Here is a 15,503-nt window from a genome sequence, read left to right as displayed (position 1 = left end):
CCAAAGAGTCACAATTAAATGAAATATCTGAACCATTCCAAGCTGACATGGAAGATGTACTGCCCGTAAATGTTGCGGAGGATGATGTGCCAAGTAATCTCTTTGATTCAGCTGCAGAGTTAGACATGATTCCTATCCATATGGAGAATGAGGAATTAGATGATGAGAAACAAGAGATTTATTAGGATAGTGAACCTGAAATGGATGAATATGTGACCGTAGAAGAAGGTGTGCAAGAAGAAGTAGAAGTATATGATTCATCCAGCTGATCACTCCCTATTATTTGTTTATTGCGACTTGTTGTACTAAAGACATTGATCAATTTGCTTTGAGATGTAAATTATATTGAGATTACTATTTTGTTCATTTAATTGCACTTTAATTATATATGATATTGCACATTAGTGACTGCATATGTGGTATTGCATATTTCTTTATACATATTTTTACATTATGTTCATAAAGGTTTAAAGATGGACCATTCTTTGCCTACTGCCACTGGTAGTAGAAGGCGAGGCTGCCCTACCACAGGAAGTAAGACGAACCCATATTATTTGGGTAGCGAAACGGGGCATATTTCTAAAACTCATGCTGTTAATTATAAACCAATATATATATATATATATATATATATATATATATATATATATATATATATATATATATATATATATTGACCAAACAAAGTATCCATGAACAAAGCATCTAAAACTCAAAAACGTCTACAAAATATATATTTAGTCCATCACACGTGAAAACATGCTTTAATTCATGACTCCAAGACAATTAGCAAAATCAATGCATACTCTGATTGAGAAAATAAAAGGTGACAAACCATGATACTGGCATTCGCGAAGCATCTTTTCCAACACTTTGAGACAAACTTCGTCGTCATCAACTACTAGAACACGCATTCTCACTGGAAAATGGTTTCCTGGCCATTTTTAATCCTATATAACCCATGCTGTTAATTTTTAATCCTATCAAGCAGTGGCGGACCCAGAAAATTTTATTTATGTCTGCACATTTAGTAACGGGGTTTAGAGACAACGTCCTTGGAAAAAAAATTGAAATAAAGTTTCGCAGAATTTTTTTTAATGATTTATATGAATTTTATGCATGCCATGATTGAAAATGGTACATGCCATATATAATTAATCATGCTTTATGCTACATGATCGCTTACATTTCTAAGCGGTGCAGCAATACCAATGAAATTTAGATCACAAATGCTATGAAATTGGAAAAAAGCTGATAATGGTCATGGGATAGATATTTCATTTCTAAGAGATATTACACATGCCTATTAAAAAGTATGTTGTACACATGACTATAAAAAAAAAATTAAATAATGTTTATGACCGCACTTGCCCTAGTGTAGGTCCGCCGCTGCTATCAAGTATGACTGACTTAGGACGGCCATATCTCCTTCAATCCTAAACCAAACGGGGCATATTATATATTATTTTAAGCCCCAAGTGTCTAGTTTATGGTCTCCAAATATGAAAATTTTTGGGCAGCAAAATGTTCCCAGTTTAGGATGGAACCGAAGCTGCAAGAAACTATTTTTATTTTGTTGTCAAGATTGTCATAGCTCAGAGTAGGGAACAGGAACGACACCCGAGAATGTTATCTCTCCAAGGAACGATATACCCCATTTCGCTGCCGCCACTGTCCGTCATGAAATGCCTCAAGTGTCTAGTTTATGGTCTAGGATTGAAGAAGCTATTCCCCATTTCGCTATCGCCACTATCCGTTGTGGGGTCTATGTTCCTGACCACCATTGAAGCTCATTCAAGCTTTCCTTTGGTTTGTCATCTGGGACAGTTTCAACACACACTTTTTGCTAAAAATATTGCTTGTTCGCATGTTCTTAGTGAATTCCAGTTGGCCGATATTTTTACCATGGCATTTGACAAGAAGCAGTTTCATTTCGTACTTAGCAAGTTGGGCACTTTATGTCTTCATGCTCCAACTTGAGGGGGAGTGTTAGTATATGATCATATTTGCATTTGAATTATCGGATGACGTTACTATTTGCATTTATGTTTAGATTTGAATTATTAGGTTACTATTTGCATGTAAGTTTAGATTTGAATCATCAGGTTACTATTTGCATTATTGTGATATTCTAGAATCTCTTTCTCTTAGGGGGCGTTTGGTTGAGGAGAAATTTTTTGAATACTAGGGAAATAGAATTGATAGAGAAATAGTAAGAAAGTTAGATAAAATGAGATAGATAGGAAAATGTTAAAAAAAGTTGTTTGGTGGGGAAAAACTTTACTGGGTGTTTTGCTTCATTTTCCTAGCTATCTTTGAAAAACCACATACAAATTGGCTTTCATAATAGTAGATTTTCCTGGTTATCTACCACAAAATGCTGAAATCTATGCAAATCACTTAGATAGGGAAATTGAAGGAAACTGTGAACCAAACATGGCTGTTTTGCTTTTCCACTTTCACTTGCATAGACATGCTCAAGAATACCCCCAACCAAACACCACCTGGAGTTAGCCATGTTTGGTTCACGGTTTCCTTCAATTTCCCCATCTAAGTGATTTGCATAGATTTCAGCATTTTGTGGTAGATAGCTAGGAAAATCTACTGTTAGGAAAGCCAATTTGTATGTGGTTTTTCAAAGATAGCTAGGAAAATGAAGCAAAACACCCAGTAAAGTTTTTTCCCATCAAACAACTTTTTTTAACATTTTCCTATCTATCTCACTTTATCTAACTTTCTTACCATTTCTCTATCAATTCTATTTCCCTAGTATTCAAAAAATTTCTCCTCAACCAAACGCCCCCCATTGTTTTCCGGTTTTGCTTGAACATACTCAAACTCAGCATCAAATTTGCAACTTTAATAATATGTTTTTTTCCCTTTTATTTTATCAAATACGTGATTTCTTTATTAATTTTTTTTTCTTCTACGTTGTTATTTTTTTAATATCTAGTTCTCTTTTTTTCTCTCTTATTAATTAAAAAAAATACTATTTTCTCTTATTAATTAAAAAAAATACTATTATGATTTATTTATTTTCTGAATAAAATATTAATTAATATATATAAATTACTTAAGTATATTTTTTAAGAGTTTAATATTTTTTTATGTTGTAACATTTTTTAATTTATAATTTATATTTTACATCAACCTAAATATATATTTATATGTAACGACTTAAGTTTTCGTTGTGTTTTTGTAATTTATCAAGAATGAAAGTTGTCAACATTGACCTAACCTAACACCAGTGAACATTATTTAACACTTAACATGGCTACGTTTGGTTTTTTTTTCCCCCAATTTTGTAACAAACACCCTCTTCTTGGCCTTTGCAAAGTTTCAGATTTGGCAGAATCATCAAAACCTGGAGGATCGACAATGCCAGTATTAACCGAGGATGAGCAGCCTTCGGAAACGCCACCAAAAGGTATTTATTTTATCTCTGCCATTTTGTACTAAACACTTTGAGATTAATAAAACGCCACCAAGGTTCAGCAGCTTCGCCCGGGGACTAGTGGACATACTCTAACTGTGAAAGTTGTCGATACTAAGATCATATGGCCTCATTGTAGTCATATGCAAATTGCTGAAAGTTTGGTGGGTGATGAAACAGCAATGATCGTATTCACTTCCAGAGATGATCAAGTGGATCAGATGAAAAATGGCTCTACTCTCATCCTGCGAAATGCCAAAATTATCATGTACAGAGGATCAATGAGGCTTGCTGTGGACAACTCCGGCCGTATTAAAGTCGCAGACCCTGCTACTTTCACTGTTAAGGAAGATAATAACATGTCTCTTATTGAATATGGAGTGATCAGAGTTGCAATTTGACAAAGTTTTTGATTGCTGTAAATGAAAGATAAGGGAATAATTGGCTACCAGATCTTAGCTTCTTGTTTTGCTATCCAAGGAGTGATTTTGTTTTTCTTTTTTCTCTGCTTATGGAGCTTAAACACATCATTTTGTTGAAGAATAATTTCACTACTTTTCTTCCTTGAAGTTGCAATTTTTTTCACTGCTTTAGTTCGACTTGATGTTCTATTATGTTGTTTTATTTTCCATTTATAGCAGCTGAATATGAATTGGAGAATGATAAAAATAACTGAGATGCTTGTTAACATAATTGTTTTAATTTACCCATAATTAGTATCTGCATTACCAACCAATTATGCGGATAGAATGAATGCTGCTTGTTAACATTCAAAATCCTCCCCGCTAAAATACGGTCAACCTGCCCCTTCTCCCTAAAAAGACAACGCCATAATAATGAATGTTGCATGCATCTCATTGTTGCATGACATATTGGATTTTAATGGCAGCATCTTCTTCAATACTTCTACATGTTCCATTGGAACCAGAAGTCAAGCTACTGCTGCTGCCGCTGTCGCAGCAGCCACGACCATGACATGCTTTCTCTGCTCATTCTGAGCATCCGTGGCAGCTTGCACTGTCTGTGAAGCAGTGGCATTTGATTCTGCTGAATTCAATTCCTTTAAAGCTATTGGTGGTGTGGCTGTGCCTTTTGGATCTTCTAAAACTCCATCTCTTCTTCTCCTTTGGGGTTGTTGAAATTGGATTTTCTGTTCCATTTGAAGAATTCAGGTTGGTTGCAGATAGGATAGATGTTCTATTATGTTGCTTTATATTTCATTTATAGCAGCTAAATAAGAACTGGAGAATGATAATAATAACTGAGATGCTGTTAGGATTTATTTTTCTGGTTTCAAACTGAGCAATTTGAATTGCTAACTCTTGTGCTAACATTACACAGTAGTGTAAGTATCTGGGAACAGGAAATTTGGTCTCTTTATGACTCTTATTCTAATCTTTCTTGAATTGCAAGGAATCTAATTCAACTTTTAATTCAGTGAAGCAACTGTGATATCAATTCAACGAATAACCAGCAATAAGGACCTTCTGCGTGTGACATAACATTAAACAAAAATGAATAAACAAAATAAAAAATTAGAATTTATCAGACAGATCATTCACCTTAAATGTAATAAGCAGTTGACTCGGACCGATAAATTGCCTAACATCAACCCATCTGGATATCAACAAATGAAATAGTCAAAATCCATTTGAAGATTGTTAGTAATAGGGAAAGGGAAACGAACAACACATCAAAAGGGATATAATTTTTTCAATAAAAAGTGCAATAAATTCCTAATCTAAATAATTTTTTGATGATACTTCAACAGATTTAACCACTATATATAAGTTAATACTTGCCAAAAGTCAAGTTGCCTCTTGAATCACTAAACCTTCACAAATGGTTCGCCATTGTTGGAGTCTTCAACTTGTTTTTGAAGGTATATCATCAGAAACGCGGAAGCGCATCGTACCGATGCGATGAGGAATGAAGAACACCGCTTTGATTACCTGGGATGAAGCAGCGAGCGTGACAATTTCTCACGTTCAGTTCTCCTCCTCAAGCCTCACGATCTGCAGCAACGCACCACGAACAGTCGCAAATTCCGCTCTACGGTTGATCTTCCAGGCTATGACTCAAGGGGATCAGGCGGCGTGTGGGCAACCGTTCTCTTAGGTGTGTTTCTGATGTCTGTAACCCTTGGAGGCACTTGAGAGAAAAGAGAGTTTATATACTCTGCCCAATCCAAAACTAACCCTAAGCTTCATGAGTTATAATTGGACTTTGGGCTCACTCTCACTAAAGTTATTGGGCTTAAGTGAAAAGAGCATACTAAACCCAACAATCTCCCACTTGCTCTTTTGGACACAAAACTTGAGTTCATAAACCCAAGACTATGTAGCCCATAAGCCATCATCATCTGATTATACAACCCATCCCTTGTCTCGAGCTAGCCTGGGGATCTACCATTTGTCACTCATCAAGGCTTCTGATAGTCTTTGAAAGATTATCTAATTCGGCGCTACTCCACTAAAAGCCCGAACGTGAACTCCAAGATTAATGACCTTTATAACATGAATATGCATCGCCCCTTTGTAGAATGTCTATAATTGATTGACAAGTTTTCCGTAACTCAATCAATTATTTATTCCCTTGACTATGATAGTTTCTATAATGGATTACATGCACTGGCCAGTGTCTTTAATATCCAAGTACCGAAACATATCAAGGGGACATGTCCTACAAATTCCATGTTGTTTATCTCATAAATACCGATAATCAAATAATCCAACTCCCAAAATACCGAGTTATTGGCCGTCAATAGATCGAACCTCACCCGTTGGTAAATCAAAGAATGAAAACTATTTGATTACCTATTTATAATAAACTCAGGATTAAGAGCAATAACATAACTTTAGTTAACTGGAGATTTGATACCTTATGACAGAAAAACAACCTTAATCAAATCTCTCCTTGATCCTTTCAATGTGAATGTTAATTCACACCAATATTTTATAATGATCCGGACAAAACCATTTCATAAAATATCGCAGCCTAAATAAAGTGCCCAACTTTATTTAACGGCTGTGACTCCATTCATCAATATTGAGAACCTATGATCATGTCCTCCATGAATGTATCCATATGATCATATACTCCACAATTTGATCCGGACCTTGATGTTTGTAAATAGTGCGCAAAATAAATAATACCTTATTTGTAAAATTCAGAAAATGATTACATTATTTCATTGTCTTACTCTAAGAGCACAATGAACCCAATATCTTACACTCGCTTAATGCAAGTCTGGGATCCTCCTAAGACCCAAAGAAGTAGCATGCCTCTCGAACACAATTTCAGGCAAACTCTTAGTAACTGGGTCTGCAAGATCCACCTCTAATGCTATCTGATTTTAGTGAAAAACTCATAGCTCGAGGTTGATTTTCTTGAGTCAATATCCACTTGAAATAACTGAATTTGTGAAAACTCAGCTTTTCAAGACTCCCACTAGAATATACCAGCATATAATCTCTCGTTCTCCAAAGATACTTGAGTACATGCTTAACAATAATCTTAGTGTTCCTCTATATCCAGAATGGTACCATCTCACTATTCTCACTGCGTGACAGATGTCTGGTTTAATTCCCAACACGATATGCATGAGACTACCTTTGCCAAAGCATAAGATATCCTGCTCATGCATTCTTCCTTCTCAGGAGTCTTTGGTTACTCCTTAGGAAGATGAATTCAACATCTGAGAATTTATAATTCTTCTCTTAGAATTTTCATGTTGAATTTTGGCAAGAGTTTTGTCAATGTAAGTAGCCTGAAGTGATGCCAACAACTTATTCTTCTGGTCTCATAAGAGTTTTATACCAAGAATATAATTGGCTTCCCTAGTACTTCCATACCAAAACACTAACTTAGCCAACTCTTTATGCTTGACATTACCTCCACATTGTTTCCAATAAGGAGCATATCATCTACATAAAGTACCAGAAAAGCTACTGTCTACCGTTGAGTCCTTTACATACAAATACACATCATTCATCATATTTCTCTCAAAATCAAAATTTTGATAACCTGATCAAAATTGATGTTCCAAGACCTGGATGCTTGCTTAAGTCTATGAAATAGACTTTCACAACTTGCATACCGTGTGTTCCTACCCATTTGCTATAAACGTTTTTGGTTGTTGTATGTAGATATCCTGACATCCAACTCCCAAAATGAAATCTCATAATTGAGACTTATAGCAACTAAGAGAATCTGGATAGACTCTAGCATGGCGTCTGGCAAAATTTTCCTCCAAGCTAGCTTTGAAGGTTTTCACCTTCCTGTCCATCCTCTCTTTGCCTTTTATGTCCACATGCACCTTGTGGGTTTTACCCCTCTTGGTGTCTTTACTAGGACCGAACGGAGTTAAAATACAAGTATTTCATCTCATTGTTCATAGCTTGAGCAACACTTGATCAACAACATCTTCTAGTGCATTATCGAAACTAGTAGGATCAATGTCACTCAACAAGAGACAACTTGAGAGTTAACAAGGTTCTCTCCCACTACGAATGTACTGCACTAGACCTTGTGTATTTATAGGTAAAACAAAGAGTGGGTCAAATCTTCAATTTCTTGAGCATCTGCTTATCCTTGATATTGTTCCTTTACATATGATACTAATATTTCTACTAGTTTCACTTATATATTATCATGTTGAATTTCCAATTACGGTTCTCTTGTTTGTTCACCTAGAGATATATATATCCCCTCTTGAACAATCAAGGGAACAGTGGATGAAGCTTCTAGAGATTCTGGAAATTCTTGATCGGAGATAAATCTCATCAAGAATAACCTTACTTAAGTGCTTATAATTTCTCATCTAGTCCTCCTTTAAGAAAATCATGTGAGTGCTCACTTAGATTATCTTGTCCTTAAGACTAAATAAGAAATCATCCCTCGTTCTCTTAGGGTAGCCAAAAGATATGCACTCTTCCATACAAGATTCCATCTTATTTGACTGCTGTTGTAGGACGTGTGCCGTAGCACCCTAAATCCGAATATGGTTTGATCTGGACTTGCACCCTTTCCATAATTCTTTAGGTGTCATTACAACAAACTTTGACAGAACCAAGTTAAGAAGGTAAATTTTCTTTTACTAGGCATCTGCCTTGAACAACATTGGCAAAGATGAATAACTGAACATGATCTTCACCAAGTCTAGAAATATTTGATTTTTGCATACTGCAATTTCATTCAACTAATGCATTCCTAGAGTTGACAGTTATAAAACCATCCCCTCTTAAATCAGATAAGACCTGAACTTACCAGACAGGTAGCCAAACACTTTAGTAGACTAAAGTGTTTTGATTTGAACTCCTAGATGCTTTTCTACCTCAAACTTAAAACTCTTAAAATTTTCCAAAAGCTTTAGACTTATGGCGCACTAGGTTCATCTGTCCAAATCCAGAGTAAACATTCATATAATGAAGTACTCATCACCTCTTCTGGTCTGAACGTTAATTGGTCCACATACATTAGTATGTACCAGTTCCAGTTGAATAGTTGCGCAAATCTTTTTGGTTCTTGTAGGATTGCTTGGCCATTTTACCTTCCAAATATGACTAACATGTAGCTGTTAATTAAAAGATTCTTGAACTTTCAGTCTATCTTTTAACTAAAACATGTTTCCTACTTGAGATAATGTGACTCAATCACAAAGGCCAAAGTTATGTTTCATTTGAAACTTTTATTTCTTTGGTGAAAATCCTTGTTCATCATCCTTTCCATTCAACACAAAAATTTAGGGGGGTATAGGACAAAGGTAATAAAGACTATTTAAACAATGTACCAGAACAAACAAGACGAAGATGAACTTCGAAATGTAACTGAGGAATCAATTGCATTGTCAATCCATGTTTTAATCAAAACAACTAACAATAATTGAATTCCTCTTGAAATCTGGAACAAATAAATAGTCACCCAAAACCATAGTCTTATAAACATCTTGTCTACTGCAAATGCAGACACAAGTTCCCATTTTCAAGATTAAAATATCTATGTCCATTGCTGACAGGTATGCCATGTTTGAACTACTGCAAAGAGTAACAAACATAATCAGTGATTCCTGAATCAATAATTCGTTCACTGATCAGGCCTTGATATGCCCATGTCTGGTTCCTTTTATCACCTCTGGGCAATTTTTCTTTCAGTGTCCCTTCAGTCTGCTCTTGAAGCACCTGCCTTGCGGCTTTTTCATAGCAACTGGTTTGACAACTGATCACCAAGTTATTTTATTCTTGTTACCACCCTCGGGTTTTCCCTTGGATTTAACAAGACTTTTAGCAAAACCTGCGTTGACTGTATTCTATCTAGCAGAGCTGCTAGACACAGCAAACATGTCATTAAGAGTCCGAAGCATCTCTACTCCACTCGTAACCATGTGCATTTGCTTATGCAAGTGTTTGGAAAGACTGACAAAAATATAATAGCGAACTACTATATTTGTCCTTTTCCAATCTGAGTATTGCGTCCTTAAACACATCCTCTGCAGGTTGCTATGGCCCTTGCATTTGTCAGGACAAATTTTAGCTTCCATGTTTTAGAACAATATCAAAAATGTGCTTTTCACTTATTCATAGTCGGTACCATCTAGATGTTTTTGACTCAAAATCATTTCTAAGATATTTTCTGAAAAAAAACATATAAATCACACAATTACAAACAAATAATACAATAAACAAACGAAGTACAAGTAGATTCTCATAACTACTCTTGTTTATTGTTAGCAATCCTTCAGTTTATCTTTACAAGGCTTACGATGGGCAAGTCACTTGTAAAATCCAAAATTGTTATTTGGGCCTTCAGTGCCATTGCCATAGCCTCGATGGGAGAGTTAACAATTTTACCAAAGTTGAATGTAATTAACCATTGTTTAATTTCAAAATTATCCTTAGTATCTAAGCATTGCCGACGATGGGCCGTACAATACTTTACTAAAATTTTGAAATTATTAAGATTTAATCTAGTGAAATCTGATTATCCTTATCCGATGGGGCTTTAGCGATAACCATTTCACTAATAAACCCACAAATGGAGCCTGCAGGTTTTAAAATTAATTAATTTTTAAAACCTTCACCCATTCAACATTTTTGTTTGAGAATTTTCATAAGCCCTGTCAAATTCATTGTTTAATTTCAAAATTATCCTTAATAACTTAGTATTATCGATGATGGGCCGTACAATACTTTATTAAAATTTTGAAATTATTAAGGCTCAATAAAATCCAATCATGCTTATCTGTTGGGGCCTCACACGATTATTTTATTGATAGGCCCACAATGCGCCCGAAGGTTAAATTAATTTCTTAATTTAAATCTCCTCCCATAATTATTTAGGTCCAATCTAATAAAATCCAATCATGCTTATTCGATGGGACTTCACATGATTATTTTATTAATGGTCCTATAATGCGCTTGAAGGTTAAATTAATTTCTTAATTTAAATCTCCTTCCATTCAACATAAGCAATATTTTCCAATTTCCAAGAATTATTTAATTGAGAGTATCCTTTGTTTGATTTCAAAAACTAGGTAAGCAAGAGCACTGATGAACATGCATGACTTAGCTTATCTGAATTTTGAAATCATTAAAGTTCTAAAATCCGGTCATGATGGGCAGCGTGTGCTTCACACAATCATGATACATGATTGTGGTTGCAGCGTGTGTTTAACACATGACCATTTTAGTAGATCCACAAATTACTCGCAAAATAAAAGAATTCTCTTAGGAAATTTTCTTACTAATTTGGCTTGATTTTAAAACTCCAAAAATAATCAATTTGATTATTCTAGATTTTACCAAAATCATAATAATTAATTAATTTTCGAAATTAATATAACCATTAATCTAGATTTTGTTTCCAAAATCATAACAATCATAATTTTATTTTACCGAAATATTTAAAAACAAAAACTATGCGCATAAACTATCACACTAGTCGGTAATGACATAATAGTAAATATGCACGTATGACATGTGATCATGCAACAATATGGCACCTTCCTATATATGACATGTTATCGCAAATATCATGTTAATCGCACATAAGACAACTTGCAAGAATCAATGACTGTCCCCACACACTAACACGAGACTTTTCAGTGTGCTTTGTCCTCACTCGCACACTTCCCGGGAAAACTTCCCAGGAGGTCACCCATCCCAGAATTGCTCCAAGTCAAGCACGCTTAATTGTGGAGTTCTTCCGATCCGGGCTACCGAAAAGTAGATGCATCTTGTTCCCATACCAGCACAGTCGCTGGAATCCCTCTCTTTCGAGTGTTGATTCGATTCATTCATGAACCCCCAAGCTGCAAGATTTGGCATGAGCCGCTCATTGTCCGTGCCCTTTCGCACCGGCGATGACTCCCTGCCTTTGCCAGCTCTTGGGATGTTACATGCCCACCAGCTTCCGCCTGGTTCGTCCTCGAACCACACCGTACTGGAAGAGAGGCCCTGCTCTGATACCACTTGTAACGCCTGACAACTTGCAAGAATCAATGACTGTCCCCACACACTAACACGAGACTTTTCAGTGTGCTTTGGCCTCACTCGCACACTTCCCGGGAAAACTTCCCAGGAGGTCACCCATCCCAGAATTGCTCCAAGTCAAGCACGCTTAATTGTGGAGTTCTTCCGATCCGGGCTACCGAAAAGTAGATGCATCTTGTTCCCATACCAGCACAGTCGCTGGAATCCCTCTCTTTCGAGTGTTGATTCGATTCATTCATGAACCCCCAAGCTGCAAGATTTGGCATGAGCCGCTCATTGTCCGTGCCCTTTCGCACCGGCGATGACTCCCTGCCTTTGCCAGCTCTTGGGATGTTACATGCCCACCAGCTTCCGCCTGGTTCGTCCTCGAACCACACCGTACTGGAAGAGAGGCCCTGCTCTGATACCACTTGTAACGCCTGACAACTTGCAAGAATCAATGACTGTCCCCACACACTAACACGAGACTTTTCAGTGTGCTTTGTCCTCACTCGCACACTTCCCGGAAAAACTTCCCAGGAGGTCACCCATCCCAGAATTGCTCCAAGTCAAGCACGCTTAATTGTGGAGTTCTTCCGATCCGGGCTACCGAAAAGTAGATGCATCTTTTTCCCATACCAGCACAGTCGCTGGAATCCCTCTCTTTCGAGTGTTGATTCTATTCATTCATGAACCCCCAAGCTGCAAGATTTGGCATGAGCCGCTCATTGTCCGTGCCCTTTCGCACCGGCGATGACTCCCCTTTGCCAGCTCTTGGGATGTTACATGCCCACCAGCTTCCGCCTGGTTCGTCCTCGAACCACACCGTACTGGAAGAGAGGCCCTGCTCTGATACCACTTGTAACGCCTGACAACTTGCAAGAATCAATGACTGTCCCCACACACTAACACGAGACTTTTCAGTGTGCTTTGGCCTCACTCGCACACTTCCCGGGAAAACTTCCCAGGAGGTCACCCATCCCAGAATTGCTCCAAGTCAAGCACGCTTAATTGTGGAGTTCTTCCGATCCGGGCTACCGAAAAGTAGATGCATCTTGTTCCCATACCAGCACAGTCGCTGGAATCCCTCTCTTTCGAGTGTTGATTCGATTCATTCATGAACCCCCAAGCTGCAAGATTTGGCATGACCGCTCACTGTGCCCTTTCGCACCACACGATGACTCCCTCCACCCATCCCAGAATTGCTCCAAGTCAAGCACGCTTAATTGTGGAGTTCTTCCGAACCGGGCTATCGAAAAGTAGATGCATCTTGTTCCCATACCAGCACAGTCGCTGGAATCCCTCTCTTTCGAGTGTTGATTCGATTCATTCATGAACCCCCAAGCTGCAAGATTTGGCATGAGCCGCTCATTGTCCGTGCCCTTTCGCACCGGCGATGACTCCCTGCCTTTGCCAGCTCTTGGGATGTTACATGCCCACCAGCTTCCGCCTGGTTCGTCCTCGAACCACACCGTACTGGAAGAGAGGCCCTGCTCTGATACCACTTGTAACGCCTGACAACTTGCAAGAATCAATGACTGTCCCCACACACTAACACGAGACTTTTCAGTGTGCTTTGTCCTCACTCGCACACTTCCCGGGAAAACTTCCCGGGAAAACTTCCCAGGAGGTCACCCATCCCAGAATTGCTCCAAGTCAAGCACGCTTAATTGTGGAGTTCTTCCGATCCGGGCTACCGAAAAGTAGATGCATCTTGTTCCCATACCAGCACAGTCGCTGGAATCCCTCTCTTTCGAGTGTTGATTCGATTCATTCATGAACCCCCAAGCTGCAAGATTTGGCATGAGCCGCTCATTGTCCGTGCCCTTTCGCACCGGCGATGACTCCCTGCCTTTGCCAGCTCTTGGGATGTTCTTTTTTAGACCCAAAAAATTAATTAATCCCAATAAACATAATATTAAAATGCCCCCTCTTGTTTTTCAAATTAAACATGTTACATCATTAATTTACGTAATGAGTGCTAATAAATTGCCATTGTTGTTCTCTCCATTAACAGATTCATTGTTCGATTCTGCCATCTTCAAGAATTCAGCAACAAATGTATGTAATTAGGGGTGTTAACAGGCCGAGCCGAGCCGAACTTTGATCTTAACGAGCCAAGCCTATATTTAAACGTATCAGACTGGCGTTAGCCTGTTACATGTTACGAATATAATATTAGCCTGTGGCCTGGTTCGTTTACAAAAAAAAAAAAACCTGTCTTAAACCTGTGGCTTGTTTATTTATTAAAAATAAAATCCTTACCTTCCAATTTGCAGCAGTATTTAGCCCATTAATCATGCACTGATATGTATTTTTCGTAAGAAAATAATAGTTGTTTCTTTTATAATAAAAAAACATATTAATATTAAAAAATTAAAATAACAACAGAACCTTTTAAATAAAAATAGATGATGAACATGGCTTCATTTACCTGTTGGTGGGACGATGACTTAGATCGGGGAGAAAAGATAGAGCAGAGATAGAAAACTGAGAAAAGGATGTTGAAATGATTAATATAAAAATATAAAAAATAAATAAATTTAATGTATCCGGGCCAGCCTCCAAGGCTTCAAGGCCGGGCTAGGCTATGGAAGCCTGAGGTCTTTTAAATAAAAAGGCTTTTGCATGAGTATAATTCTGGGCCAAATAATAAAAAAAGACGGGTCGGGCCAGGCCAAAACGAGCTGGGCCTAAGGCCCCTGATGGGCCCTTGGCCTTATTATCACCCCTATATGTAATACTGTTGGTTACTGTAATTAGAATTGAATTATGCAAGAATGTATCAGGAACTTGAAATTTGAGTTAGCAGATAACAAGAAAAATATGTGAAAAAGAAAAAAAATTCAAGAATTCTAAAACAGAATCACAAAAAGAAAAAAAAATAAAAGCAAACACCGTTCCCCGGCAATGGCGCCATTTTGTTGGTAGTAATTTTTCGAAGATAGAGTTATCGTTCTCAGGGAACAGGTTGAAGTATTTTTCTTTGTATTTTTCTGAATTAAGGATTCTTGAATTGAAACTCAATTGGTTTTTTATAGCATTTATCAATTATTAAAACTGATCTAAAAAATAAAGAATTGATTTATCAAGATTAAGGGCTTATGGGTATATCTCAAATCATGGGTAACAAAAATTATTTGCATTACTGCAAAATCGTACATTGTTATAGCATCTTTATCTCAGTTTCTGAGTTACTAGGGTAAGTTTAGCTGAAGCTTTCCAGGTTCAACAATAAGGTTCAAGAAGGACTTTTCCCAAAGCTTCTTGAATCTTTATAGAAATTTATATCAGAAAACACCTCCGATTATTTCTAACCAAAAGGGTTCATTTAACACTTAACAAAAGTCAATTTCTGTTATGGGCCAAGGTGAGAAACGGCCCATAAGAGAGAAGAAGAGGCCAGCTTGGGCCAAGGATTATATCCAATAGGAATTAGAATATCCAATAGGAATTAGAATATGTAGAAAAGCTGTAATAACAATAGTTAGGAAGGGGTTTTTGACACATCTGTGTAATTGGTAGCAGAGCTATATAACTCAGAACCATGAAGAGTGTGGTATTCATTGAATAAGAAAATTCTAGTTACCTTTCATATTCTC

General features: G+C 37.2%; 1 protein-coding gene across 1 annotated transcript; it reads left to right on the top strand.

The window, feature by feature from the left end:
• The first annotated feature begins 200 nt into the window (after positions 1 to 200).
• On the top strand, positions 201 to 3,834 carry LOC133304634 (uncharacterized protein At4g28440-like). Its single transcript, XM_061504677.1, has 2 exons — positions 201 to 248; positions 3,490 to 3,834. The coding sequence occupies exons 1-2, from the start codon at positions 201 to 203 to the stop codon at positions 3,832 to 3,834; spliced, it is 393 nt and encodes a 130-aa protein (XP_061360661.1).
• Positions 3,835 to 15,503: the final 11,669 nt, after the last annotated feature.

The sequence above is a fragment of the Gastrolobium bilobum genome, unplaced genomic scaffold (genome assembly GCF_033153095.1).
Source record: "Gastrolobium bilobum isolate Gb01-03AN ecotype WA unplaced genomic scaffold, APGP_CSIRO_Gbil_v1 utg28654, whole genome shotgun sequence".
NCBI lineage: Eukaryota > Viridiplantae > Streptophyta > Magnoliopsida > Fabales > Fabaceae > Gastrolobium > Gastrolobium bilobum.
This window is presented reverse-complemented; position numbering and strand designations above follow the sequence as displayed.